Genomic DNA, 27,177 nt, shown 5'->3' with positions numbered 1-27,177 from the left:
TGGCGGTCTACAGAAAAATGTATTCTGTGTCAAAAAGTGTTACCTGATTGAGTGTCCCTCTTTTGCTAACCTTGTTACCTTGTGTCTAGTTGGACCATCCCATTTTTCTGTTTTTGACTGCCTGTTTCTTTGTTTTTTTCTGGCCCTTCTCATTAGCTTTCTGGTCAGCTTCATGGTTGACGCCAGGGGTGGGGCCATGCGCGGTTGCCGTCACAACGGCCTGCGCATCATCGTGCCACCCAGGAAGTGTTCCGCGCCCACACGGGTGACATGCAGGCTGGTGAAGAGACACCGACTGGCTTCCATGCCACCTATGGTGGAGGGGGAGGGGTTGGCGGGACGCATCATAGAAGTGGGACCCACTGGAGCCCAGTTCCTGGGGTAAGAGCCTGTAGGCGCTTGTGTTTGTGTTTACGTTTGCGAGCATATATATGAGTACGTATATAGTGAGATAAATGTAAATGAGGGCTTGCTCTGTTTACATTAATCTCATGCTCTTGTCTATCTGCTGCATATGCCTGGGAAACTTCTCATATAGGTTTTGAATGGAATAAATAGAACTGTGTGTATGTATGTGTGTATATGTGTGTGTGTATATATATGTGTGTGTGTGTGTGTGTGTGTGTGTGTGTGTGTGTGTGTGTGTGTGTGTGTGTTTGTGTATGTATGTGTGTGTATATATGTGTGTGTGTATATGTGTGTGTATATGTGTGTGTATATAATATATATGTGTGTATGTGTGTGTGTGTATACAGTATGTGTGTGCATGTGTGCGTGCGTGCGTGCGTGTGTTCACGCTCTTATGCACTCTCTTCTCCCCTCCCCCGTGCTGCGTATGGATCAGTAAGCTCCATCTTCCCACTGCTCCGCCCCCTCTGAATGAGGGCGAGAGCCTGGTCAGTCGCATCCTACAGCTGGGTCCTCCAGGGACCAAGTTCCTCGGGTAGGGGCCACAGCGCGGGGACATGCAGCGCCACCCCGGCAGTCCTGTTCACACGATCCACCCACCCTCTTCTTATCAGCACATCAGATAGCATGTCACAGTGTAACGGTCACAAATGTGCCTGTTGTATTTCTGTGCTGTTGTTTGGTTGCAGTGCCGTGTTTGGTCACTGGGTGGCGCTCCATTGTTTGTGACTGATGTAGCTACAGGTTTGGTTTTATTTAAACTGAGCCAGTGATTTCACTTCCTGCTTCACCTGACGTCTGACAGCAGCGTCAAGCATCAATTTGTTGTTATAGTCCAGGATAGTTAAGCAAGTAGCCCACCAGACATTGTATCTTCTGGGATTTTGTACATACCCATTTATTAACAACAATATAAAAAGAGGACTATTACCATACGATGTACACAACTATATAAATTAAATGGTGATCACAAACACTAGCCACATCGTTTGATTGATTGATTGATTGATTGATTGAAAACTTTATTAACAGATTGCAGAATGGGTACAATACAGTACAGCTCAATACACACAATTGTTAAGGGGATGCAGACCAGAGAAAGACTTTCGTCTTGTTTACATCAGGGTCCCCCATTTTCAATTCATCAGGTTACTAGATAAGGTTACTAGATAAATAATTATAACAACAAGTTGACGCTTCTTGACGCTGCTGTCAGACGTCAGGTGAAGCAGGAAGTGAAATCACTGGCTCAGGTTAAATAAAACCAATCAGTCACAAACAATGGAGTGCCACCCAGTGACCAAACACGGCACTGCAACCAAACAACAACACAGAAATACAACGGTCAATCAGTCAACCACAACACTTCTGTCCCGCCTCCCTTAGTCACAGATGTCTTACAGAGTTTGAATATGAACTCCACTGGTGTCCGACTCAGCAAATGACCGTTAGAAATAAAAACAATATTGTCTTTCAAAAGCTCACAATAGTGAGTGTCAGTGTTAAACCTTCCCCAACAACATCATTTAACATTTGCTTACCTTAATTTACGTAGTCTTCAATTACTGTAACGTTACATCAAACGATACTGTCGGCTCCTCTTTTGTCGGTCAAAGCGTATTTTTCGGTGCGGCATCGGACCACTGATGTTGACGCCTAAAACAGTTGGATTGGTGGATCGCTGTGTCAATCATTATTTGGCAAGTGGTCAATTTATGTTGTTACAATTTCCAGGAGATGGTGGCTGGATATTTCATGTGATCCTGTTCTCTGTGTTGTGCATTGGATTTGTCAAGAGTTACTTTGTCTCAAGGCACTATAAAGAAACAGAACCACATGACCTGTTGCTTTTTTATTGTTGTTGTTATATCATCATCATCATCATTATCATCATCATCATCATCATCATCATCATCATCATCATCATCATCATACTTGTCTTGCTCTATCCCAATACAGTCAATCCTAGACATAATCCCGTATGTATTATATTTTGCTTGTTTACTGGTCTTATGGTAATGGATGTTGAATGGATATTATTTGAAAGTTTTCAGCATCAGTTTTATTTCATGCATTGTCATTTTGTAGGCATGAAACACCCATTATGTTATTTTACTGAACTAAAATATTGTTTTATCCCTCTGTCTCTATGGACTGAATAGATTATGCAGTCACACCCACTGTTTTACTATGCCATCTTTCATCACCCTGCTGCTGCTATATATGGTTACATCTATACATATATATGACATTATGCCCCTGCACCCCCTTTCAAGGCCTGTGATTGTGGAGATCCCACACTTTGCTGCTCTGCGGGGCACAGAGAGAGAGCTGGTGATCCTGAGAAGTGAGACGGGAGAGAGCTGGAGGGAACACCACTGTGAATATACTGAAGAGGAGCTCAACCAGATACTCAATGGCATGGATGAGGGTAAGGAGAACTTAGAGTGTGATGAGGGTAAGGAGAACTTAGAGTGTGACGAGGGTAAGGAGAACTTAGTATGACGAGGGTAAGGAGAACTTAGAGTGTGACAAGGGGTAAGGAGAACTTAGTATGACGAGGGTAAGGAGAACTTAGAGTGTGACGAGGGTAAGGAGAACTTAGAGTGTGACGAGGGTAAGGAGAACTTAGAGTGTGACGAGGGTAAGGAGAACTTAGACTTAGAGTGTGACGAGGGTAAGGAGAACTTAGACTTAGAGTGTGACGAGGGTAAGGAGAACTTAGAGTGTGGTGAGGGTAAGGAGAACTGCACTTAGATAGTGACGAGCACAAGGGAACTGCACTTAGATAGTGACGAGCACAAGGGAACTGCACTTAGATAGTGACGAGCACAACGGAACTGCACTTAGATAGTGACGAGCACAAGGGAACTACACTTAGATAGTGACGAGCACAACGGAACTGCACTTAGATAGTGACGAGCACAAGGGAACTACACTTAGATAGTGACGAGCACAAGGGAACTGCACTTAGATAGTGACGAGCACAAGGGAACTGCACTTACAGTAGATAGTGACGAGCACAAGGGAACTACACTTACAGTAGATAGTGACGAGCACAAGGGAACTGCACTTACAGTAGATAGTGACGAGCACAAGGGAACTACACTTACAGTAGATAGTGACGAGCACAAGGGAACTACACTTACAGTAGATAGTGACGAGCACAAGGGAACTACACTTAGATAGTGACGAGCACAAGCGAACTACACTTACAGTAGATAGTGACAAGCACAAGGGAACTACACTTACAGTAGATAGTGACGAGCACAAGGGAACTGCACTTACAGTAGATAGTGACGAGCACAAGGGAACTACACTTACAGTAGATAGTGACGAGCACAAGGGAACTACACTTACAGTAGATAGTGACGAGCACAAGGGAACTGCACTTACAGTAGATAGTGACGAGCACAAGGGAACTACACTTACAGTAGATAGTGACGAGCACAAGGGAACTACACTTAGATAGTGACGAGCACAAGGGAACTACACTTAGATAGTGACGAGCACAAGGGAACTACACTTAGATAGTGACGAGCACAAGGGAACTACACTTAGATAGTGACGAGCACAAGGGAACTACACTTAGATAGTGACAAGCAAGAGGGAACTACACTTAGATAGTGACGAGCACAAGGGAACTGCACTTAGATAGTGACGAGCACAAGGGAACTACACTTAGATAGTGACGAGCACAACGGAACTACACTTAGATAGTGACGAGCAAGAGGGAACTACACTTAGATAGTGACGAGCACAAGGGAACTACACTTAGATAGTGACGAGCACAAGGGAACTACACTTAGATAGTGACGAGCACAAGGGAACTACACTTAGATAGTGACGAGCACAAGGGAACTGCACTTAGATAGTGACGAGCACAAGGGAACTACACTTAGATAGTGACGAGCACAAGGGAACTACACCTAGATAGTGACGAGCACAAGGGAACTACACCTAGATAGTGACGAGCACAAGGGAACTACACCTAGATAGTGACGAGCACAAAGGAACTACACCTAGATAGTGACGAGCACAAAGGAACTACACTGCGATGCCATCAGCTTGAAACAGGGGTTGTCGAGAGCACACAGTATAGTGTATCTCACTCTGGTGTCTCCAAAGGTCTGTATAGAGTATATTGACCCGCTCCTATACACTATAAATATAATTTCATAAACTGCATTTGCTTCTGCAACATTCTTTTCTATTCTGTAACCTATTATGATACATCTCTGGTCTTCCTTTTCAGAGCTGGATTCCCCAGAGGAGCTTGAGAAGAAGAGAATATGCCGTATCATCACCCGGGACTTCCCACAGTACTTTGCGGTAGTGTCACGGATCAAGCAAGACAGCCATCTGATTGGCCCAGAGGGCGGAGTCCTCAGCAGCACCCTGGTGCCCCAGGTCCAGGCTGTCTTCCCCGAGGGAGCACTCACCAAGAAGATCAGAGTCGGGCTACAGGTAGTTAGCAAATGTATAGCCTAGAGAAGTGGACAGCTTAGTGGTCTGTTCTCATCAAAACTCCACCCTCTATTCTTAATCCGCTTCCTGAACCTTTGCAACAAGAAAAGAGGGCAGAGTTTTCGATTTCAAAGAAGCTACAGAAAACTTAAAGTTGTTGAAATTAAATTTACTTTTTTGGTACTTCTTCATAGGCCCAGCCAATCAGTGTTGAGTTAGTGAAGAAGATCCTCGGTAACAAGGCCACGTTCAGCCCAATCGTCACTTTGGAACCAAGGAGGAGGAAGTTCCACAAGCCAATCACCATGACCATCCCCATTCCCAAGAGCTCCAATGACGACGGGACAACGAATGCATTTAGTGGGGAGACTCCCACATTGCATTTGCTGTGCAGTATTACTGGTTAGTAAAGAGTTCAAATTCAAACCTATCCTTTCAGTATTTCTTAAATGTATATATTTTTTTACCTTAATTTATCCAGGGTAGGTTTGCTGAGCACTGATGCTCTTTTTCAGCAACGCCCTGCATACAGTCACATACAGTCACATACATTCATACCTGGGAGCTGTCCAGTACAACCACAGTCTGACATTGTTGGCCACTGAGCAGCTCCACTGGAGCAATGGGGGGTTAAGTGCCTTGCTCATGGAGTTGTTTTCCTGCCGGTTCCGGGAATCGAACCGGCGACATTCCAGTCACAAGCCCGCTTCTCTAACCTTTAAGTGAACGAAACAAAATTCAGTTTGTACCTAACCAGAGTGCAAAGGGGCAGTAAGGTGCATTATAGTATACAGTATAACGTGTGTATATATATGGAGTATATATGAAAAAGCTATGGAGTAAATATGCTAAGCCAATGTATGTACAGTATTATTATATATGCTGTACAGTGGTACGAGTTTGAATACACAATAGCCAGTGGTTTAGATCATATGAATATAGATATATACAGATATAGATATGTATATGTACAGTGTTATTATACAATATTATTTAGAATGACTGGTCAGTAGAGTTAAAATTCAAACCTATCCTTTCGGTATTATGGGTTAGTAGAGTTCAAATTTGAACCTATCCTTTCGGTATTATGGGGGAGTTAAAATTCGAACCTATCCTTTCATGCACATCATCTATTATTACTAGCAGGTCAACTACATCTGGCTTAGTTTGTGTCTACAACCTGGGCCCTGTTCCTCATACCTGGTTCAACTAAGCCGATCAAAAGTCCTATTAGCCAGCTTAAATTAACCCGATGATTGATGTCAGGCTATCTCAGTTACTCAAAGGCTGATTCAGGTTCAAACAATCTCGTTAATTCGAACCAGACTTTAGTAATCAGGATAATTGCGCGTGGCTGTCCTAGTTCAAAAGGGGGAAGCGTCGATCGCCAAAACCATGATTTTCTAACGGGAAAATATCGCAGACAAGTTAAATACATATCTATAGGCTAATTTGAAGTGCCTCATTACCCCAATCAATCAGATTATATTTCTTTAAATGTGCCTGCTGGCAGTAGGCTTAATGGAATGAATCATCGAATGAGTTCTTGCTAGCGAAAAAAATTATTTCAACTCTTTCAGAATAAGTAGATAAAAACAAGCCCAAAGAGTATCTAATTGATACGAATTAATAGATACTTATGAGGATATATGTACTATATGCGCTTAGGTATCATGTACTATATAAATACATGGTTCCCAAAGTTTTCAGGCTGCGACCCCCGAAATAATGGTGTCAGAGAGCCGTGACCCCCACTATTATAGGAGGTGGTTGAAACACAGCAAACGTTTGCACGCACACGCACTAATAAGCATTGGAGGCTTTTAACATGCACAATAACTACACAAAACAACACAATAATCAAACAACCATAAAATTAATACATATAGCGCATTTCATTTAGAAGGCTAATGTTCTATGTGTAATGGATGGGCACTAGGTTTGGAGCACAACAAGTCCAGTCTGGGTATAATTTTGGAGACAGCGACTCGGAGATCATCCTCCACATTCAGACGTGATCTGTACTTATTTTTTATATACAATAAGTCAGTGCAGAGAATGTTTTTTCGCATAGGTAGGTAGATCCAAATGGCGGATAGCTGTGCGTATTCCCCCTCAATTGATATCCAAAACTCAGCCAGCGGCTTGGACTGAAACACTGTTTTTAAGGTTCGTAGCTTGATTTCATCTGGGAAATACTTTTTAAACCATTCAAGAAGGGCTTGGAGGTGAGTTATAGACATCTTCACTGTGTTCATTTTCCTCCATAAAATCATCAAGCTCTGGAAACATATAAATCCAGCCCATTTCTACTCCAGCACTCGAGTTTTCTCATGACCGCTTGTATTTTTATCATTGAACGACAGGATGGTTGTGTTTTCACCTTGTAGTGACAGATTAAGTCCATTCATTTTAGCAAATATGCAAAACAAAATAGCCTTGTTATCCAGTCGGGATCGGAGAGGTGGGCAGCACGCTGGGACGCATTCTCCGTCAGAATCAAGCGCGCCTCATCCCGCAGCTCAAACAGGTGTCACACACGCCGTAGCTCTGACGTGCAGTATGTAGGAAATCCATAGGCTGAATATGATTTATTATCAGAATTTTAGGTATATTATTTTACATTTCAAAAGCATTTCTTTTACCAGTTTAATGTATTTGAATTGTTTTTAATTATAGGCCTATTTCACACATTCTATGAAATCCATACATTCTGGAAATCATCTCGCTGCTCACGACCCCTCTAGAAAAACTAAGCACAAAAACATTATTCAGAATGGTATAATCAAATGGGCTCTCTGAGGAAGGGAGCTGCCATTTTCTTTTCTCTGAGAGAGTGGCAAGCTGATCCAGCTAACTTAAGTAATCCTGCGCCGGAGCAGGTTCATGTTTATCGATGTGTTGCTACTGTATAGTGATTTAGCCAAACTTGCTTCGTGGAACCGAAAAGCCTGACTTATGTCAAGTTATCCTAAAAATGATCCGGCTAACTGAGTTAGCCACGTACGAGGAACAGGTTGGGTTTTTCTTTGTTGTTCTTTTGTGTGTTTGTGACTGTGTGGGTTTTTAGCTAAGCATGCTTATATACAAGGCAGTGAAAAAAGCACAATAATCGTCCTGCTTTGTAAGTCGAACCAACTGGACTGGAAACAAACCCGGGGTCTTGTGTTTCAGGAGGAACCACTCCTGCCCAATGGGAAGACATCACTGGCTCCACCCCCCTCACCTTTGTTAACCAATGTGTGTCCTTCACCACCAACGTGTCGGCGAGGTAACGCCTCAAGTTTTGAAGTGTTGTGTTTATATGGTTTTCTCCTTAAACGAACACGCCAACATTTTGGGAAATTTGCTTATTATCTTCTCCAGAGAGAGAGACAAGAAGATAGATACCAGGTTCCTTTCTGTGCGTTCAGTAGAAAGCTATATGGCTGCATGCTAGCCTAGCTTAGCACAATTAATTGAAGCAGACATACGCGGTTTGCCTATTCCTTAATGACAAGCAAGCAGTGCAAGAATGCGGAAGCATTCTACCGTAGTGGCGTGCGGTAATGCGCCTTTCATTTTCCTTCGCCCAGCGCCCAGGTGCGTGCACCGGCGGCGGCGTGCTCGCTCAGGTGCGTGCGTGCGCCGGCGTGCTCGCGCGAGGTGCCCGCGCATGCGCATGAGATCCCGCCTTGGTTCGACACGAGCGGAGCTCAATATATATAAGTCACCGCCCCTTATTCAGTATCCAGAAATAGCTCAATTGGCAAGACTGCATGGCTGTGGATCCTATGGCTCGTTTGCTGGCGAGTTCGAATCCCATCAAATTTTTTTTTTTTTACGTGATTTTTTTTTAACGTGTATTCTTTCGCCGGTTAAGGTTAGGCATGGTTAAGGTTAAGGTTAAGGTTAGGCATTGTTTCGGAGTTGGTTAAGGTTAGAACGGTTAAGTTTAGGCGCTGTTAAGGAGCTGGTTAAGGTTAGAGTTTGTCAAAGAGAATGGCAATATTCTTTCTATGGTTAAGGTTAGGCATGGTTAAGGTTAAGGTTAAGGTTAGGCATTGTTTCGGAGTTGGTTAAGGTTAGAACGGTTAAGTTTAGGCGCTGTTAAGGAGCTGGTTAAGGTTAGAGTTTGTCAAAGAGAATGGCAATAGACAGCCTATTTCCGCGCGACAGCTCCCAAAGCGGGCCTGAAAAGAAAGGCGCTTTACCGTAGTGGCGTGCGGTGACGAATGCTTCCGCATTCTTGCACTGCTTGCTTGTCATTAAGGTACACGCGACCGGTTTAAGCCTCTTATTAAGCTGGATTTGATTGATCAAAATCCTCCCTTCATCCATCATAATTTTTTTCTTTTTTGTACGGCATCTTGATATCTGCTTATCACTCGACAGCTTCCACAAATTTGTGACTAATTGATACGTTACGATGCAGAGAACACAGACTGAATCACAGAATCAGGATATAAAAATGTATTTGATATATTATGGTAATATGGAAGTGCGTGGAATGTGGAGATAGGGATGGGTACCTTTCACATTTGAACTGATACGGTACCGGTACCGGTACCTGTGAATCGATACCGGTACCCAACGGTACCTTTTTTCGGTACTTTAGTCTAAAAAAAATTATTTATCTACATCAGTCGTAAAAAAATATCCAAACTTCAAATAACTACAATTTCGACAGTTTTCGGCTTGCCATTGCTCCGACTGCTTTGTTGTTGAATCAAGTCAAATCCTAGGTAAGCATATATTGTGCGTGTGAACGTTGACATGACATTAGCTGGTATCTCACTTGAATCGATACTCGGTAGTACCGACGTGTTTCGGTTCGGTACCTCAAAAGTACCGAATTCGGTACCCATCCCTATGTGGAGATTTGGAGGACATTATAATATTTGGGAACATATTAATACTCTAGAATAGTTTGTCTGTAGACCATCCATCTAGCAGAGATCCTGCTTTGCCTTCATGCCTTCCTTTGCATATACAGTATGAGTGTACTGTACATCCATGCGGCAGTAAACAACATTGTGATAAGTGAGTAAGGGACTTTTGTTCCATGACGACTGAAAGGCAACTTCGACTATTCACATGCTGGTTCTAGCAGGTCGCTATCATACCCTACAGGAGCAGTCCTTAATATAATGATTATGTTAAAATAGGTTAAAGAAAATCTGTATACACAAAATCTGAATCCCAAAATAAATCAAATGGAAAGAATGGAATTTGGGGGAAAATAAGACCGAATGTGGGGGAAATGTTTACGTATTCCGTAGGGCCCTAAATCAGTAACCAATGGCTTTTCTCATTCCCCCTGCATAGGTTTTGGCTGATAGACTGTAGGCAGATCCAAGAGTCTGTCAATTTCTCCTCCCAGCTGTACCGGGAGCTCATCTGTGTCCCCTACATGGCCAAGTTTGTCATCTTCGCCAAGACCCTTGATCCCATCGAGGCACGTCTGCGCTGTTTCTGCATGACTGACGACAAGATGGACAAGACCCTGGAGCAGCAGGAGAACTTCACTGAGGTGGCCCGCAGCCGAGACGTAGAGGTGAGGAGGAGCAGGATGAGAGAGGGAATGAGAGGGAGGATAACAGAGGAGCAGGAGGAGAGAGGGAATGAGAGGGAGGATGACAGAGAAGCAGGAGGAGAGAGGGAATGACAGAGAGGATAACAGAGGAGCAGGAGGAGAGAGGGAATGACAGAGAGGATAACAGAGGAGCAGGAGGAGAGAGGGAATGACAGAGAGGGACAACAGAGGAGCAGGAGGAGAGAGGGAATGACAGAGAGGGACAACAACAGCTCTGTATTATTTTACATTTAGCAGAAATCAGGCTTTAAAAACAGAATGCCACAGAATGTTGAGCTGTCGGTAAGGAGGGACAGAGAGAATGAGAGGGAGGAGGATAGAGGAGCAGGCGAGTATATTTTCCATTTTGCAGTCATTTGCTGTTTGAACACTTAACGCAATGATGCACCAAGGCAACATGTATTGACGTCAAAGCTGTGTTGGTGGAATGTTGTGGGCGTGTTGTGCATCATGCATAGGTGGATGCTTGAGTGCTTGCCTGGAACTTGTGAGACAGACTGCCCATCTGTGAATCCCTGAAAGTCTTGGTACAAAATAGCCAGACACGTCTGTCCCATGGAAGGCTACGCAAGCTACATCTCCCTTGGGTCTGAAACAGACCCATTGACAAAAATGGACAAAATGTTTTGTTTTATTAAGTGTTTTATGATTCAATTACAATAATGTATTGGTGATAACAAAATCAGGAACCCTTGACACCATTGACAAGGCACCCTTGACTTCACTGAGCAGCTGGAAAAGAGAGAATTATGGGGTGTGGTGGGGATGGTATTTCCTTGGTTCTGTAGATTCTGATACAGCTGTGATATCCACACTCAGGTGTTGGAGGGAAAACCCATATTCGCCGACTGCTTTGGAAACCTGGTGCCTCTGACCAAGAGTGGACAACACCATGTGTTCAGCTTCTTTGCCTTCAAAGAGAACAGGCTTGCCCTTTTCATCAAAGTAAGCTCATGCAATATATCTCTGACATTTCTAGCTGTTATGGACACATTATTCAGCATTGATTGATTGATTGATTGATTGATTGATTGATTGATTGATTGATTGATTAATTTAAAGATCCGTGACACAGCCCAGGAGCCATGTGGTCGACTGTCCTTCACCAAGGAACCCCGCACATACCGTAGTCTTAACCACAATGCAATTTGCAACCTCAACATCACTCTCCCCACATATTCGAAGGTCAGTGACAAGGTCATTCGGCATATGCTTGGTGAATAATTCAGGGAATTTATTATTATGGCGTACAATCAGATTGATTGTATATTTTCTCTCTGTTTTACTCTACTTCTCAGGAGTCTGATTCAGACCAAGATGCAGATGATGAGGTAATGATGATGATGAGAGTTTATCGATAAACTAGAACAATGAAGAAATAATAGGAATGTAATTACCTCCTAGCTAACTATGCCTTTTTGACATCCTTTTTTGCAGAGTGAGAAGAGTGACAAGAAATGTAAGCTGAACCCTGTTGTATTGTTCATTTTGTCTTTCCGGGTGAAAAATAAACCTAGCTTTGTAAGGAGCGTCCTGACAAAACCTTGTATCTGTAAGAAGTAAACAATAGGTTTGGCTCAGTCATGTATGGTGGGCAGTCTCAACTGACGATTACAATTTGAAAATGAAAAACAAAAAAGTTTAAAGTAAGTAAATTTGGTTCCATAGCACTTTAACAACACTATGACTGTTGCAAAAGGACAACAATTAACACCATTTAGTAATATGAAATATATGCCAAAGAGTTGCATTGCTAAGCATACATTCTTTATTAACCCTACCTTGATAACAATACCACTAACACTGTGTACAGTTACCTCTTGGTCTCTGGCCGCTATGCTATGGCTGATATGCATCTCATTCCCTCTCTCTAAACCCCATGTTCGTGTTCTCCCTCTCTCGCTCATCCACTAGTCAACCACATATTCATGTCTGTGATGTCTATAAACATTTGCATTCATTTTCTTAAATGTTGCCAATGGTCAACTTGAGCATTTTTTATTCTGATTTAAAATTCTAAAATGAGTATTTAAAGAGGCATTTTGAAAAAAGAAATCCTGAATCATATCGTTCTCTTGTGAGGAGGACAATAATGATTGAAGATTGAAGGTTGAAAAGCTGCAAAGTGGCCCTTTAACTATTTCAAGTATTTTATTGGAGATGCATCTTGAGAAAGCGTGTTTGATTGAACAGGTAAAAAGTGTTCACTTTGACCTTTTCATTTGCTCCCTAAATCACTCCTTAAAACCACTTTCAGAGCAGCATGCCTTTCCTTTTGCACTGCATGGGAATAACTTGACTCATACATACAAACAACGTCATGTTGTTTGTCTGTCATTTGTGTATGTATGTATGCTATTTGCAGGAATATCTCACTTCCTGATCGGTTTATTTTCTCATAATTTTATTGTCTTATTATTTTGGTCACTGATATTCTCAGCATTAGCATATTTCATTTTCATTGAACACCTCTCCTCAGTTGCTTTCATATGTGTTGTGGTTTTACTATTAACAAAACCTATATTCACATTTTATTACATAGTTGTTGTCTTCACACTCCTGATTCTTTTCTTATGAGAGCTCATACTACCAATTGGCCATAATTCACACAGTGGCCATTTTGCTCTTATATCATGCTTAGGTTGGCTTCCTTTCCACCCTGTTCCCAACCTGAGCACGACATAAGAGTAAAATGGCCACTGTGTGAATATAATCAATGGGTCGCAAAAAAATATTGGGAGCATAAAGTATAAAAACGAATATGCACTTCTTTTACATTTAGCTATTCTTATGGCTGTGTAATAAGCCTTAACATATATTAACAATTAAAAGAAAAACTATTTGATAACTTTTTGTTATGATAAAGAAGGCTGTATTAATATAATTTAATTGTATAGTTGGTAATAACATTAGTGGAACACAGACAGTTCCTGTGTCTACATGTGTCATTGCAAACGGTCAAGCTGTTCTGCAATGTAACAACCTATCAACCTTTAATAGTGATGATTTGGCTGTTATTACATTGTTATCACACGGAATGTGGACAACTTTATAAAATGTATTCTAAGTGACCTATGAAGCTGTAAAACAGCTGTGGACAATAATAGTAAGATTACAGATTTATTTCCCACCAGTTCTTTAGTTGTTTTACATTTTGTTACAGTTTTCTCCTTGCTCAATAATTACTTATACCCCCTCCCTATGAATTAGCCTTAATCTATTTTATATTATTTAAAATCTTGATTTTCAAGGAGACATGACTTTTCATGTCAACAACAATCTTGAGATGTTTTGTTTGTCTGTTATCCTCCCCTCCTGTTCATTTGTTCCATATTCTGGTCTCTCTGTTCCCTCTGGTTGTTTCTGTAGACTATCTCCCTGTGTTCTACTTATGGACATGTAATCAAACACATTAGATGTATACTCAAGTTATTTCTTGTCCATATTCTACATTTTGTTACTCTGTTTGCTTCGCTTATGCTGTTGCTGCCCCTATCCCTTCCCAACTCCCTTGGATCACTTTGTCAGATATTCCTCCTCTCAAGACTCCTTTGTCCTGTATCCTGTCAATCCTCTCCTTACTCTTTGAACTGAAGATAGATTGTAATATCACTGCCCTGACCACAGTTTTCCAATGTCTCTCTTCCCCCACTTCATTCCCCCCTTGTGTTCTTTACCCTCTTTGGTTATTAACTTATTTTTAAATGAAAGACGATGAAACAGAATCTGAGACATTCTCCCTGCAAACCAACCAACCTCTTGATCCCGCTACCCTGGCAAGCCCGGACCTTCTCTCAGAGGTGTCGGAAATGAAGCACGACCTCATCAGAATGTCTGTCATCTTGACAACAGAACCAATGGAACACTCAACCTCAGCTGTTGAAGAAAGAAGAGGAGCCAGAAGGAAGGAGGATAATGTTGCAGGAGAGCCTTTTCAGATTGTGGGACAGGTTAAGGAGGAGCTTGAGAAGGTTGAGGAGATTCTACGAGGAGAAGGGATCACAGATGGCAGACAAGAACTACTCCAACTGCATTCCAGAAAGGATGTTCTACTCTCTGAGACAGAGGTTGTGGGTGCCAGGACAGAGACTCTCCCTACGGTTCAAGAAACTGTATTACAAGAAGTTCATATTGAAAGGACAATCTCATCTAGACCTGCTACAGAGGTCAAAGACATGTCATTCATGGTTACACATCTCAGCATGGACATGGACCAATATATGGAACAGCACCCTGTAGTGAGAAGATGTTCTGAAGAGGACAACATTCACGAGAGTTGTGAACAGGTTGTTCTAAAACGTGATGGCAAAAGGCGTCCACCAGATATCAAGAAACCTATTAGGAGGAAACTGAGAGACAGGGAGCGTTCTGGATGCAGTAGCCCTGAGGGGGAGCTAGAGAGGATGAGTTCAGAAGAGTCCCTGGATGGTGATGCAGTGCTAGGGGATACTGGCCTTGCACCAACCCCAGCCATGGAGCCACCAGTATCTCCTCTAATAGTTGAGACACCCATTGGATCCATAAAAGACAGGGTCAGAGCATTGCAGAAAAAGCTTGAAGAGGAGGAGGAGCACAAACCTACTCAAACAACTGTCCCTGAAGCCAAATCTTTCATTGTCACCACAAATATGGAGTCAGCTATGCCAGAACTTCCCACAGTTCCCAAGTCCCCTAAATCCCCCAGGTCACAGACAGAGAGATTGGAGGAAACTATGTCTGTTAGAGAGTTGATGAAAGCATTCCAGACAGGGCAGGACCCTTCAAAAAATAAAGCAGGTCTTTTTGAACACAAAGCAATGGCTGCCTCTTCTAGTTCAACTCTGATCTCTGAATCAGTCGTTTCCAAAGAGATCCACAGTCTCACTGAACAGACTCAAAGTGAAACCCCTACAATTGTATACCCACAGAGAGATGTTAAGACACTTGACAACCATGGGTTGGAGGAGCACGCCAAAAGCTTTGTGAGAGAGCATTCTGAAGAATCAAATATCACCTCTGATATGTGTCATGTGGCAGAGGTGGTAAAAAGAGTAGACCGTGTTCAGTCTGAAAGAGAAGGAATTATCCTAGAGAGGGGATGGTCAGAGGAATCAGGGAAGAGCCTAGACAGGATACAGTCAGGGGTACCAGTGATGAGCAGTGATAGGAGGCTGTCTGATGACATGCAGATCAGCCCTGACCGCAGACCTTCTGAGGACTTCAGCGCTGATATCAAAGCTGAGCTGGAAGAGAGCCCTGAGTACCAGCTATTTAGGCAGGCGGCCACCGACGACAACTATCAGCCACACATAGCTGTGGAAGAGCTCTTAGCTGAATACCCTAATGCCAACACAGCCTCCCTCTTCATCCCTTGTATGAAGAATGACAGCGGGAATATTGTCTCTCCAAATGAGAATGAGATCAAAGACCAAAGCCCTGAGAGTCCCAAGCATGAAGGTATGGCTGAGTCCTCAGATACCAGTGTGGGTATAAGGACACCCCATTCCAGCTCAGGAGAGACTGAACAACACGGTGGTCTGGCAGTTACCCCTCAAATTACACCTGAAACAACCTTATCCACAAAGTTAAAAGACCTGTCTGCCATAGATTCAGAGGAAGTGAAAGTACACATTGTGCAAGTAGAAAACACAATAATTGACCATGGAGAGGAGGCAACTTCCTTACAAACTGAGACTGAAGTCATAGAGGCCAAAGTGATCACACACACTGAAGTTGAGGAACCAAAGCTCCAAGAAGTCTGCATAGAGAGAAAAACCTTTCATCAGCCATCCACATCAGTAAAAGATATGACAGGCATGGCGTCATTACTGAGCAAGGACTTGGTCCAGTACCTACAAGGGAGTCCAGTCGTTAGCAGACCATCAGATGTGGATGTTATCTTGGAGAAATTTGAACAAGTCCTTTTGAGAAGGGACAGCCAGAAAGAAACCCTCACTGTATCCACTGATGAAGAGACATTATTCACAGTATATGACAAAACACCAATAATAGACAGGGCCAGACTGGAAGAAATAGAGGTCACAGGGGATGTGGATTCAGATAATAGAACAGTAGAAACCAAAGTACTGACTTCAGCTAAAGAACCCTTACTGCAAGAAGGTTGGATTGAGAGAAAGGCCCCATATCAACCATCTACAACAGTGAAGGACTTGTCAGGCATGGCATTACTACTGAGCAGTGACTTGGACCAGTACCTAGAAGGGAGGCCAGTGGCTGATAGACAGCCAGAAGTGGATGTTGTCCAGGATAAATTTGAACAAGTCATTTTGAGAAGGGACAGCCAGAAAGAAACCCTCACAGTCTCCACTGATGAAGAGACATTATTCACAGTAGGCCACACAACACAAAAACCAGACAGTGCTAGATTCAGAGAAACTGAGGTCACAGGAGATGTGGAAGCAGAGAACAAAACGGTTGAAACCAAAGTATTGACTTTAGTCGAAGAACCATTACTACAAGAAGTTTGGATGGAAGGAAAGGCCTCATATCAACCATCTACAGCAGTGAAGGACTTGTCAGGCATGTCATCGCTACTGAGCAGTGACTTAGGCCAGTATTTAGATGGGAGGCCAGTGGCTGGTAGACAGCCAGAGGTGGATGTTGTCCAGGAGAAATTTGAACAAGTCATTTTGACAAGGGACAGCCGGAAAGAAACCCTCACAGTCTCCACTGATGAAGAGACATTATTCACAGTATATGACAAAACACCAATAATAGACAGGGCCAGACTGGAAGAAATTGAGGTCACAGGGGATGTGGATTCAGAGAATAGAACAGTAGAAACCAAAATACTGACTTCAGCTAAAGAACCCTTACTGCAAGAAGGTTGGATTGAAAGAAAGGCCCCATATCAACCATCTACAACAGTGAAGGACTTATCAGGCATGTCATTGCTACTGAGCAGTGACTTGGACCAGTACTTAGACAGGAGGCCAGTGGCTGATAGACAGCCAGAAATGGATGTTGTCCAGGAGAAATTTGAACAAGTCATTTTGACAAAGGACAGCCAGAAAGAAACCCTCACAGTCTCCACTGATGAAGAGACATTATTCACAGTAGGCCACACAACACAAATAGACAGTGCTAGATTCAGAGAAACTGAGGTCACAGGAGATGTGGAAGCAGAGAAAAAAATGGTAGACAACAAAGTATTGACTTCAGTCAAAGAACCCTTACTACAAGAAGTTTGGATTGAAGGAAAGGCCTCATATCAACCATCTACAACAGTGAAGGACTTGTCAGCCATGTCATTACTACTGAGCAGTGACTTGGACCAGTACTTAGACGGGAGGCCAGTGGCTGATAGACAGCCAGAAATGGATGTTGTCCAGGAGAAATTTGAACAAGTCATTTTGACAAGGGACAGCCAGAAAGAAACCCTCACAGTCTCCACTGATGAACAGACATTATTCACAGTAGGCCACACAACACAAATAGACAGTGCTAGATTCAGAGAAACTGAGGTCACAGGAGATGTGGAAGCAGAGAAAAAAATGGTAGACACCAAAGTATTGACTTCAGCCGAAGAACCATTACTACAAGAAGTTTGGATTGAAGGAAAGGCCTCATATCAACCATCTACAGCAGTGAAGGACTTGTCAGGCATGTCATTACTACTGAGCAGTGACTTGGACCAGTACTTAGACGGGAGGCCAGTGGCTGGTAAACAGCCAGAAGTGGATGTTGTCCAGGAGAAATTTGAACAAGTAATTTTGAAAAGGGACAGCCGGAAAGAAACCCCCACAGTCTCAACCGATGAACAGAAATTATCCACAGTAGGTGATAAAACACAAACACCAGACAGTGCTAGATTGGAAGAGATTGAGGTCATGGGAGGAGATATTGAAGTAGTGACTCCAACTTTTGTAGAAGAACCATTGTTGCAAGAAGTTTGGATTGAAGGAAAGGCCTCATATAACTCATCTGCAACAGTGAAGGACTTGTCAGGCATGGCATCACTACTGAGCAGCGACATGGACCAGTATCTCAAGGAGAGGCATGTGACAAGTTGCCTACCAGAAGCGGATGTTGTCCAGGAGAAATGTGAACAGGTTATTCTCTCTAAAAAGGATAGTCACAGAGACATCCTAAGTAAAGAACAAATTGAAGAAATGCAAATCGTACACAGGATTGATGTGGATAATGTGACGGGTGCAGACAAGAATGAAGAAACTCAAGCTGAAGTTGTAGAAGAAACTCCCTTCCACACACCAAGAAGACCTGCAGACTTGGATCATCTCGACACTCTCTTGGTATCTGATGACCCAGGGAGACGACTGTCTCACACAGACTCACTGGAGGACAGCCCTGTCATGGAGGATAGATCCTCAAAGAAATCCCCTGATTCTCTTGAGCCAAGCCCCTCCAGAGAGTCTCCCTGCCGAGACTCACTTGAGGGAAGCCCAACTGAACCCACAAAAGACACAGAATTCCAGGCGTCAGCAAAGACAGTTGTGTATGAGGACTATGCTTCTCAGCTCAAGGCCTGTTTTGCGTATGACAAAGGGATTTATAGAGAGGATGATGACGACATGCTGGAAAACATCCCACTGACCATCCAACCAGAAAGAGAGAGGGGAGAAGGCATACATTCTCTCTCACCAAAGAGACTTACTGATGATGTGAGCTATGAGCCCAAAATGGCTTACCCTGAAGGTCTGTCAATGGCCATAGAACCCAGCTGTCTCACTGAAGATGATGGAGGAGAGGATGCAGGAGGGGATGATGATACTGCCCAACGACAATTCACCCCAGAGGAGGAGATGTTTAAAATGGCTGCCAAAATCAAAACCTTTGAGGAGATGGAACAGGAGGCCAAAATCAAAAGAGATGGGAAACTCTCAGATGCTTCTGCTTTATCAGAAACAGGAGATCACAAAGATGATCAGTTACTGACAAAATATAGCCCAGTTATGCATCCTGCATCCCCTGATATACTAGAGGAAATTTCAGAAAAATATGTGGCAGAAAATACCTGCGAATATGATGAGGTGACAGATAGTAATTCATGTAAGGAACTGCACAATGAGCAGGTAGACCTTCAGTCACAACTCAGTGTTAGAGGGGTAGAGAAACCTGACAGGGAGGATGAAGTGTCTGTTAGACTCTCAACAGAAAGTGGTAAAGTGGAAATGCAACGAGGTGAAGAGGCATTGGAGGCTCATAGTTTAGATTCCACAAGCTTTGAGAGACAGTTTTCCAGTAGTGTGACAGATGATTATAGTTCAGATCGTGATACAACTGTCAGACTGTCAGATAGCCCTCTCAGTGTCCCTTGCTGTGTTCTCTCAAACATGAGAGAGTTTGAGGAGGCATCTAAACCAGAGATATCTAGTGATGAACTTGCAGTAGACGGGGAGACTGCTTGTAGTGAGGCTGCAATGATAGAAATGCAGGCTGCAGAAGATGGAGTTCAGGGAGAGCTGGTGCCTTGGAGCGCTATCCCTGATGATGATGATGATGTAGCCTTCAATGCTCGGGTTGAAGCTGAGGAACAGAGGATTCTTGGTCTCACAGAGGACAGACCATCACCTGACACAACACCTGGTCGAACCCCAACCGAGGAGGGAACCCCCAACCCATTTCAGTTTCAAGAGGGGAAGCTTTTTGAAATGACCAGAGGGGGTGCCATTGACATGACAAGAAGAAGCTTTGAAGAAGAAGGAGAGGGATATGCCTTTTATCACATAGGGGAACACCCGATTGATGACGTTATGCCAGAAGAGGCTGGAGAAGATGAAACAAATCAAATGATTACAGAGCAAAGTATTACACTCTCTGATATGCCCCTGCAAGAGATCCAAACCTCGTCATTGGCTGACAGTTCCCATGGCGAAATTCCAATTCCAAAACCTAGAACTCTAATCAAAGCCTCAGCTGATATGGAAGAAAGTGGCCACCCGCTCCTTGAAGCTGACCTTGGTAGCTCCACAGAGGTCCAGTTGGGTTCCCCAACTACTTTGGAAAGGCTAACTAATGTTCAGAGTGATGTTGGAAGCTCCAAAGACTTGGGAATAGACTATCTAGATTCTACCATAGCTGACCTTCAATCAGCCACCTCCACTGTTACCCGTTCAGTGTACTCAGACCAAGGCCATGATTCCTCTGAATCTTCTCCTGAGGAGGATGAGGAAGACGAGGAGGAGCAGTGCTCAGTCATTGAGATGCCCTCCTCAACTGATCCTAAAAGGGGGTTCTCTAGTGTTTCTGCAAGGTCTGACATCTCAGAAGATTATAAGGACTCATCCCCACCTGCCGTACTGAAACAAAACAAATCTGTGAAGGACAGCGATTTCTTATCCAAAATCCCTGTCAAAGCTGGCAAACTGATGCCTGAGCAAGGCCATGATCGAAAGTGTAAACTTAAGGAATCTTGTAACTTGGAGCGCAGGACAAGATCTGAAGCAGATGTTGATGCCAGTAAAGACTATAATAAAGACAACAGGAGTCATTCTGACAGTGACAGACCCACTGATAAATCTAAGCCTCTCCCCTCCAGACTGCCTGTCATGACTAAACAGACACATGCAGCTTACTCCTCCTCCTCCTCCTCATCCCAAGAGAACAAAGACCAGCACTCTGTGATTGGACAACCATCTATTAGCTCTTCTGTGCATACAGATGATCTCAGCAGTCCAGATTCTGTTATCTTCAAATATGACAGCCCAGCCTGCCGCAGCTCAGATGCTGACATCAATCCTGTCCAAGGCATGGGGCCATTTCCTGTGACAGGGGATGTCTTTGAGTCCAGGCCCGTCTGGGACGACGCGGTGGAAACACAGATGCAGAGGATCGGCGATGACCAAACTCCGGAGCATAAGCAAGGTATCCCCAAATCTACAGTACATGGGTCTTTGCTTTCCGTTCCCCCTTCTCTGCTCCTGAGCAGCAAGGCTTTTCTTTTCTCTTTCTCAAAACAAATCACCACCACCAGTCATTTTGTGTTGCGCGTTGTTTTGTCATGTGTTGCGTTGTGCTGTATTGTCTTGTCCTGTCTTTGTGTTGTGTTGTCTTTAGTTTCCTTGTCATATCCTGAGTTGATTCATCGTGTTGTGGTGTACTGGCTGTTGTACAATATAAATTTCACTGAGTAAATTTTACTCAAACTGAGTAACATTTTACTCACTTGGGCTCAAATGGACTCAGTTTGAGTAAAATTTACCCTGCGAAATTTACTGTGTATTTTCCATATATATGTATGTATCTACATGGAATCTCAAGATTGACTGGCCTTGTGATATAAACATGTAGCCTTTAAATAGTTCCTGAATGTCCATTGCGATGCAGACTTCTTGTATTATTGAGTACTTTACTAATACAGCTTTACTAACATTAACACTCATTTTGCTTAATCAACACATGTATGCCATTGCTTATGCTCTGATTAACCAATATGATGTGCTGATTGTGACCAGCTAGTAAACAGATCTCTATAAGATCCTCATGAATCTACAGATCATCAAATGCCACTCTTGTGTCATTGTCCATTTCAAAATCACTGAATTCCCTTTGATTTAAAACGTACAGCCTATATCATAGAGGCCACAGTGTAAGAGAAAAAAGAGAGAAAAAAAAGAAGGTCCAGAATTGTTCTCATTTGGTCTTAGACAGCATATTCCACCTGACCTGAACCTATAATACGTACTTTACTTTTTGATGTAATTGCCATCTGTTTGGTGCCTTTGATCGTGAACTATGATGACGACTCTATGTGAACTATGACGACTCTATGATGACTCTATGTGAACTATGACGACTCTATGTGAACTATGACGACTCTATGTGAACTATGACGAGTCGACTCTATGTTTTAACTATGACGACTATGTGACCTATGATGAGTGTAATGTTTGGCTCTGGGAATGTCTCTAGTAGATTGGCAGGATGATGCTGACAGAAAAGAGGAGACACTAGCTATAATTGCAGACCTTCTTGGGTTCAGCTGGACTGGTAAGCAATCTCCTTTTCAAACCAGTTTTTCAATCTAATAGAATATAGTTTTACAATCAGCATGATGTTGTTGTTGTTCATGATGATAATGTTGATGATGATGATGATGATGATGATGATGATGATGATGATGATGATGATGATGATGACAGATACCTGTGATCAAGCTACTTGATTTTGTTTGTAATATTGAAAAGAGTGCAAATAGATTACCTCATATCATAACCACTCCTACAGCACAGGGCAATTAGCTTACCAGACCCAAAAGATTCTAGTCAAACTAAATGTTAATTATTGTATTGTATTATTGTTAAATCATTTAATTATTGTATTGTATTATTGTTAAATCATTTAATGATTTAACAATAATCAAATAAAATAATTAACAATTGGCCACGATTTAGACTTTTCTGTCCAAATATTCTAATTGTTATTACTTGAATTAACATATCACATCAAGTTACATAGATGTCAGTCAAATCTATTTAATTCCATTAAATATATCAATAATTTCCTCCCTGAGCACTGGAAGCATTTGTGTTGACCCGGTCTTTCTTTCTATCCTCCCTGAGCACTGGAAGCGTTTGTGTTGACCCGGTCTTTCTTTCTATCCTCCCTGAGCACTGGAAGCGTTTGTGTTGACCCGGTCTCTCTTTCTATCCAGAGCTGGCACGAGAGCTGGAGTTCAGCGAGGATGAGATCCAGAAGGTGAGAACAGAGAACCCCAACTCCCTGCAGGAACAGAGTCATGCCCTGCTGCAGCACTGGGCTGAACGCGAGGGCAAACACGCCACAGGTACATGGACCTATGGTCTGATGGATTTGATATATATATATATATATAGATAGATAGACATTGCAAATGAGCATTCTTCCAAAGTGACAAAGACGTTGACGTTGATGACTTTCTTTTGGGTTTTTGACACTAACACCGTGATGACAGTCATAGTAACAAGGTGTCTTGTCACAATATATTTCTACCAGTTCATTTCAGTACTTAACCAGTACTTAATTCAGTGTTATTTTGAAAATAAAGCAAACTGTCTCTAGTTGGTGAGAAATAGTTCAGATTTTTTTTTCCCTTCTCTTGACTTGACGATAGATAATTGTTTGGCATGTGACTATATATTGTTAGTAGTTTTCTTTCTACTGATTGAATGTTGTTCAGTGTACAAATGTAATGTTGTGGCTGATGTATCCGTCCACAGAGGACTGCTTGATAAAGAGGCTGACCAAGATCAATCGTATGGATATTGTCCACCTCATTGAAACCCAGATGAACAAGTCGGTTCAAGAGCAGTCGTCCAGAACCTATGCAGAGATAGAGAAAACACTGGATCACAGTGAAGGTACGAACGTACGCACAATAGTCTCCAGTTCCTAACGCACAACTTGATGTCACTACTCTAGTGACTTTTCAATTGCAATGCTTCAAGGACATAACTGACCCCAGTCCTTAACCAGCTGTGTGCATGCGAATTACGACAGGACAGCTGTTTCAATCGCAAATCACTGGTGGCACCCTTCATGTTCTACACTAATAGATGCGTTAGGAACTGGAGACTACTGTACAATGGTTGCACAACCGTGGTTGTTATTGTGGTGCAACTGCAGGGGGCTCACTAATGTCTATGGTTGGGGAAACACTGTTTATACTTTATACTATGTGTGTGTGTGTGTGTGTGTGTGTGTGTGTGTGTGTGTGTGTGTGTGTGTGTGTGTGTGTGTGTGTGTGTGTGTGTGTGTGTGTGTGTGTGTGTGTGTGTGTGTGTGTGTGTGTGTGTGTGTGTGTGTGTGTGTGTGTGTGTGTGTGTGTGCGTGCGTGCGTGCGTGCGTGCGTGTGTGTGTGTGTGTGTTTCTGTTGTCAGTGTCGGTGGCACTCTCTTTAGTGCAGGAGGATGTGGACAGTCCCAGATTGGTGCACAGGGTGGACTCGGATCGCAGACCGCCCCCGGCTGTCTCTGAAGAGGACCTCTCAGTAGCATCCCTCCTGGACATTCCATCCTGGGCAGAGCCTATTGGACACACCCACTCAGAGAGCATGCACGGCGACCTATTGGAGGAGTTGGAGATCCCACAGTAAATTACTAAATTATCTCTGAACGTTAGGGCTGTCAAACGATTAAACATTTTGAACACATTAATTGCATGACAGGCTGTGATTAATCGTAATAAATGCAAATAAAACAGGCTAGTACATTCATTACTGCAGCGTGCATACAACTTTTAATCCAAAGGTTATGTTTGGAAACTCTTTTGTCCACTCAACATTCTCTCGGTTAGCATATCAAAAGGGCTGAAGGAAGGTAAACATGGCTTGCTTTTCAAGTTATAGGAGGAGGTTAGGGTCATAAGAGGTCAAATTGTGTAATTATTATTATTATAATTTTTTTTACATATTAAGGTTTTCAAATGAATCGACAAAATTAACGTTTTAATATTGACAGCCCTACTAAATAGCCACCAATCTTCTCTAAAAGTAGTTACACACCCTTCTCTTTTGTGTATTTCAGTGAATTGAACCCTAACCTGTGGACATCAGAGGATGTGATTACACAAGAATCTACAAATAACGACGACACTGAAGCGCAAGTAAGTCCACCCCCCTACCTGAAAGAAGCAGCACAGTGGAGGCTAGCGTCTCACGTGTACGACCCCCAGTACAAAGTAAAAGACTATCGAGGTTACCGCAGTGTCGCAGTTCATTCAGCAGGGGGCGCCACTGGGCCACTGCAACCTGGCGCTGAGTGCAAAGTCCAGGATGACTTCTGCCATACGCAACCACTGCAGAAAGACGGTAGTGAAGATGAGCAGTGGAAGTCACCTGACCCTTTGAGGATAACCTCGCCTGTATCTATTAAAGACTTTGGTCAGAGCCTGTCTGAATCCGATCAAGCTGAAACAGACTTCAGTGAGCTTTGGGAAGGGTTTAGGGATACACCCCAGCTGGGCTCTTATATCTCCAGTGTGTACTTTACCCTAACTCCTAAGATGGAGCCCAGATCAGCTAAAACCACCACCGGAGGGACCTCTGACCCTAGCCACTTTCACTTACCACCGGCGGAGTGCCCAGCAACTCTGGCCATGGCTGAAGAGGATAGGGATGTAGAGCAAAAAGGAAGAGTCTCTCAGAAGCATATAGATGAGATCACAGCCCACTTCTACAGAACGCTGTATGGTCATGACAAGGTCCCCCCGATTTCTACTATGGAGACAAGCCTCATACCCCTCAGGTCATTTGACCAGCAAGAAAACACAAATACCCAAGAGCACAGTGGTGTTTGTCCAGAAAACATGCCCTACATTGACGAACCTGGAGAAGTCAATGTACATTCCACCGAGCCAACAATCACCAGAGCTAAATACAGCATGGTGGAGACCAGTAGATCCATTCAATTCAATGTCCAAAATGGCGTCTTACCACAAAGTCTGACAACCAGTGGGTCTGCTCAGATGGCCAGTGACTCAACTGATAGGCACCCTAGTTTCTACCCCGTTAGTCCAGACAGTGACTTTGTAATAGTCAGGGCAAAGATCTCTGAGCCCAATGCTTTTACTTCCAGCATTTTTATGCCCATCAGCCAACCTGCAGCACAGTCACCAGGACAGGACACAGCACCACACACCACTTTTACAGACTGCAGATCCTCCCCATTTGAGGCAGTCTATTCAGATTTGGAGTACTCCAGTTTATGTCTAGAGAATTTGTCTGCAGAAGAAAGACCGGATTCCCCAGAATCCATATTCTCAGAAACTGAATATTGTAATTCGGGTGGAAGAGATGTGGTAGTGGGTAGCTCTATAGAATTGATCGGTTCTGATAGTGAAAGTGAAATGGAGTGGGAGTTAGTGGAACTTCCCTCTATACCAGAGTACCGACCACTCTCCCCTGAATCACTAGGTTCAGATGATGGAGTCCTTTTTTACTCCGACCACTTGTTTACCGACATAAGACCAGCTTCTCCTGAATCTTTTGATGAGTATATGGCCCTTTCCCCTGACTCACCAATCCCCCACTATGGAAACGAATGCTGTGATTATTACCTGCTTTTCTCAGGGGAAAGGTCAGCCTCACCTGATTCAACAACACCAGACTGTGAATTTTCTGATCTGTGTCTTGAAGAATTGCTCAGGGAGGAGAGAGTAGATTCACCTCAGTCTCTCGCATCACTTGATAAATATAGGTCCCTGTCACCTGACTCTCCTGTCCAAGACTTTAGACGTTTGCATCCTGAGTATCAGTCAAACATGTCGTCAGACGGATCATCCTCGCCACAATCAATTACTTCAGATGTAGAGTATTCAGATTTGTGTCTGAAAGAATTGTATTTTGAGAATAGGCTAGATTCACCAGACTCTACAATGTTACAAATACCAACGTATAGGTCTGGTCTCCTTCAACGTGACACAGAGAACAGGCCTCTGTCCTCAAAATCAGTAGCTTCAGTCAATGAATATAGTTGCATTTCTTCTGGTGCGAAGATCATCACTGACCATTGTAACTACTATTTACATTTCACTAGAAGCAGTCCTTCATCTCCAGTATATTCAGACATTGAACATCCTGAGATCATCCTTGAGGGACAGGAGAAGGAGAATGAATGTGCTCAGGGGAAGGAGACAGATTCTCCTGAATCAGTGACAGATTGGGATGAGGGATCTTCCTCACCACAGTCTCAGATGTCTGAGTGCAGTTTCTCATTCCTGGAACTCCTGCTTTCTGAGCCGACCCGAGCCCAACTCAGGAGTCAACATTGTGATTATTTTTTGTTGTACTC

General features: G+C 43.1%; 2 protein-coding genes across 2 annotated transcripts in view; both read left to right on the top strand.

Moving 5' to 3' along the window:
* The window catches only part of LOC311232351 (uncharacterized protein), a gene marked incomplete at its 5' end in the record, with an annotated part of 144,177 nt that overhangs the window by 63,214 nt on the left and 53,786 nt on the right, over positions 1-27,177 (top strand). The window contains 16 exons of the mRNA XM_084319116.1: positions 157-381; positions 845-943; positions 2,685-2,839; positions 4,664-4,875; positions 5,070-5,277; positions 8,050-8,146; positions 10,183-10,411; positions 11,270-11,395; positions 11,513-11,635; positions 11,749-11,781; positions 11,888-11,909; positions 22,322-22,399; positions 23,064-23,195; positions 23,608-23,748; positions 24,268-24,478; positions 24,913-24,991. Coding sequence (XP_084175242.1) covers positions 157-381; positions 845-943; positions 2,685-2,839; positions 4,664-4,875; positions 5,070-5,277; positions 8,050-8,146; positions 10,183-10,411; positions 11,270-11,395; positions 11,513-11,635; positions 11,749-11,781; positions 11,888-11,909; positions 22,322-22,399; positions 23,064-23,195; positions 23,608-23,748; positions 24,268-24,478; positions 24,913-24,991 — 2,170 coding nt within the window. The remainder of the gene's footprint in view (positions 1-156; positions 382-844; positions 944-2,684; positions 2,840-4,663; positions 4,876-5,069; positions 5,278-8,049; positions 8,147-10,182; positions 10,412-11,269; positions 11,396-11,512; positions 11,636-11,748; positions 11,782-11,887; positions 11,910-22,321; positions 22,400-23,063; positions 23,196-23,607; positions 23,749-24,267; positions 24,479-24,912; positions 24,992-27,177) is intronic.
* Positions 15,583-21,896, top strand: LOC311232570 (uncharacterized protein; the record flags this gene model as incomplete). Its single annotated transcript, XM_084319431.1, has 4 exons — positions 15,583-15,886; positions 18,383-19,337; positions 19,749-21,274; positions 21,865-21,896. The coding sequence occupies 4 exons, from the start codon at positions 15,583-15,585 to the stop codon at positions 21,894-21,896; spliced, it is 2,817 nt and encodes a 938-aa protein (XP_084175557.1).

Source organism: Notolepis coatsorum, assembly GCF_963971535.1.
Source record: "Notolepis coatsorum genome assembly, chromosome: 7".
NCBI classification, from domain to species: domain Eukaryota; kingdom Metazoa; phylum Chordata; class Actinopteri; order Aulopiformes; family Paralepididae; genus Notolepis; species Notolepis coatsorum.
The sequence above is the reverse complement of the archived record's forward strand: the minus strand, read 5'-3'. Positions and strand labels throughout refer to the sequence as shown.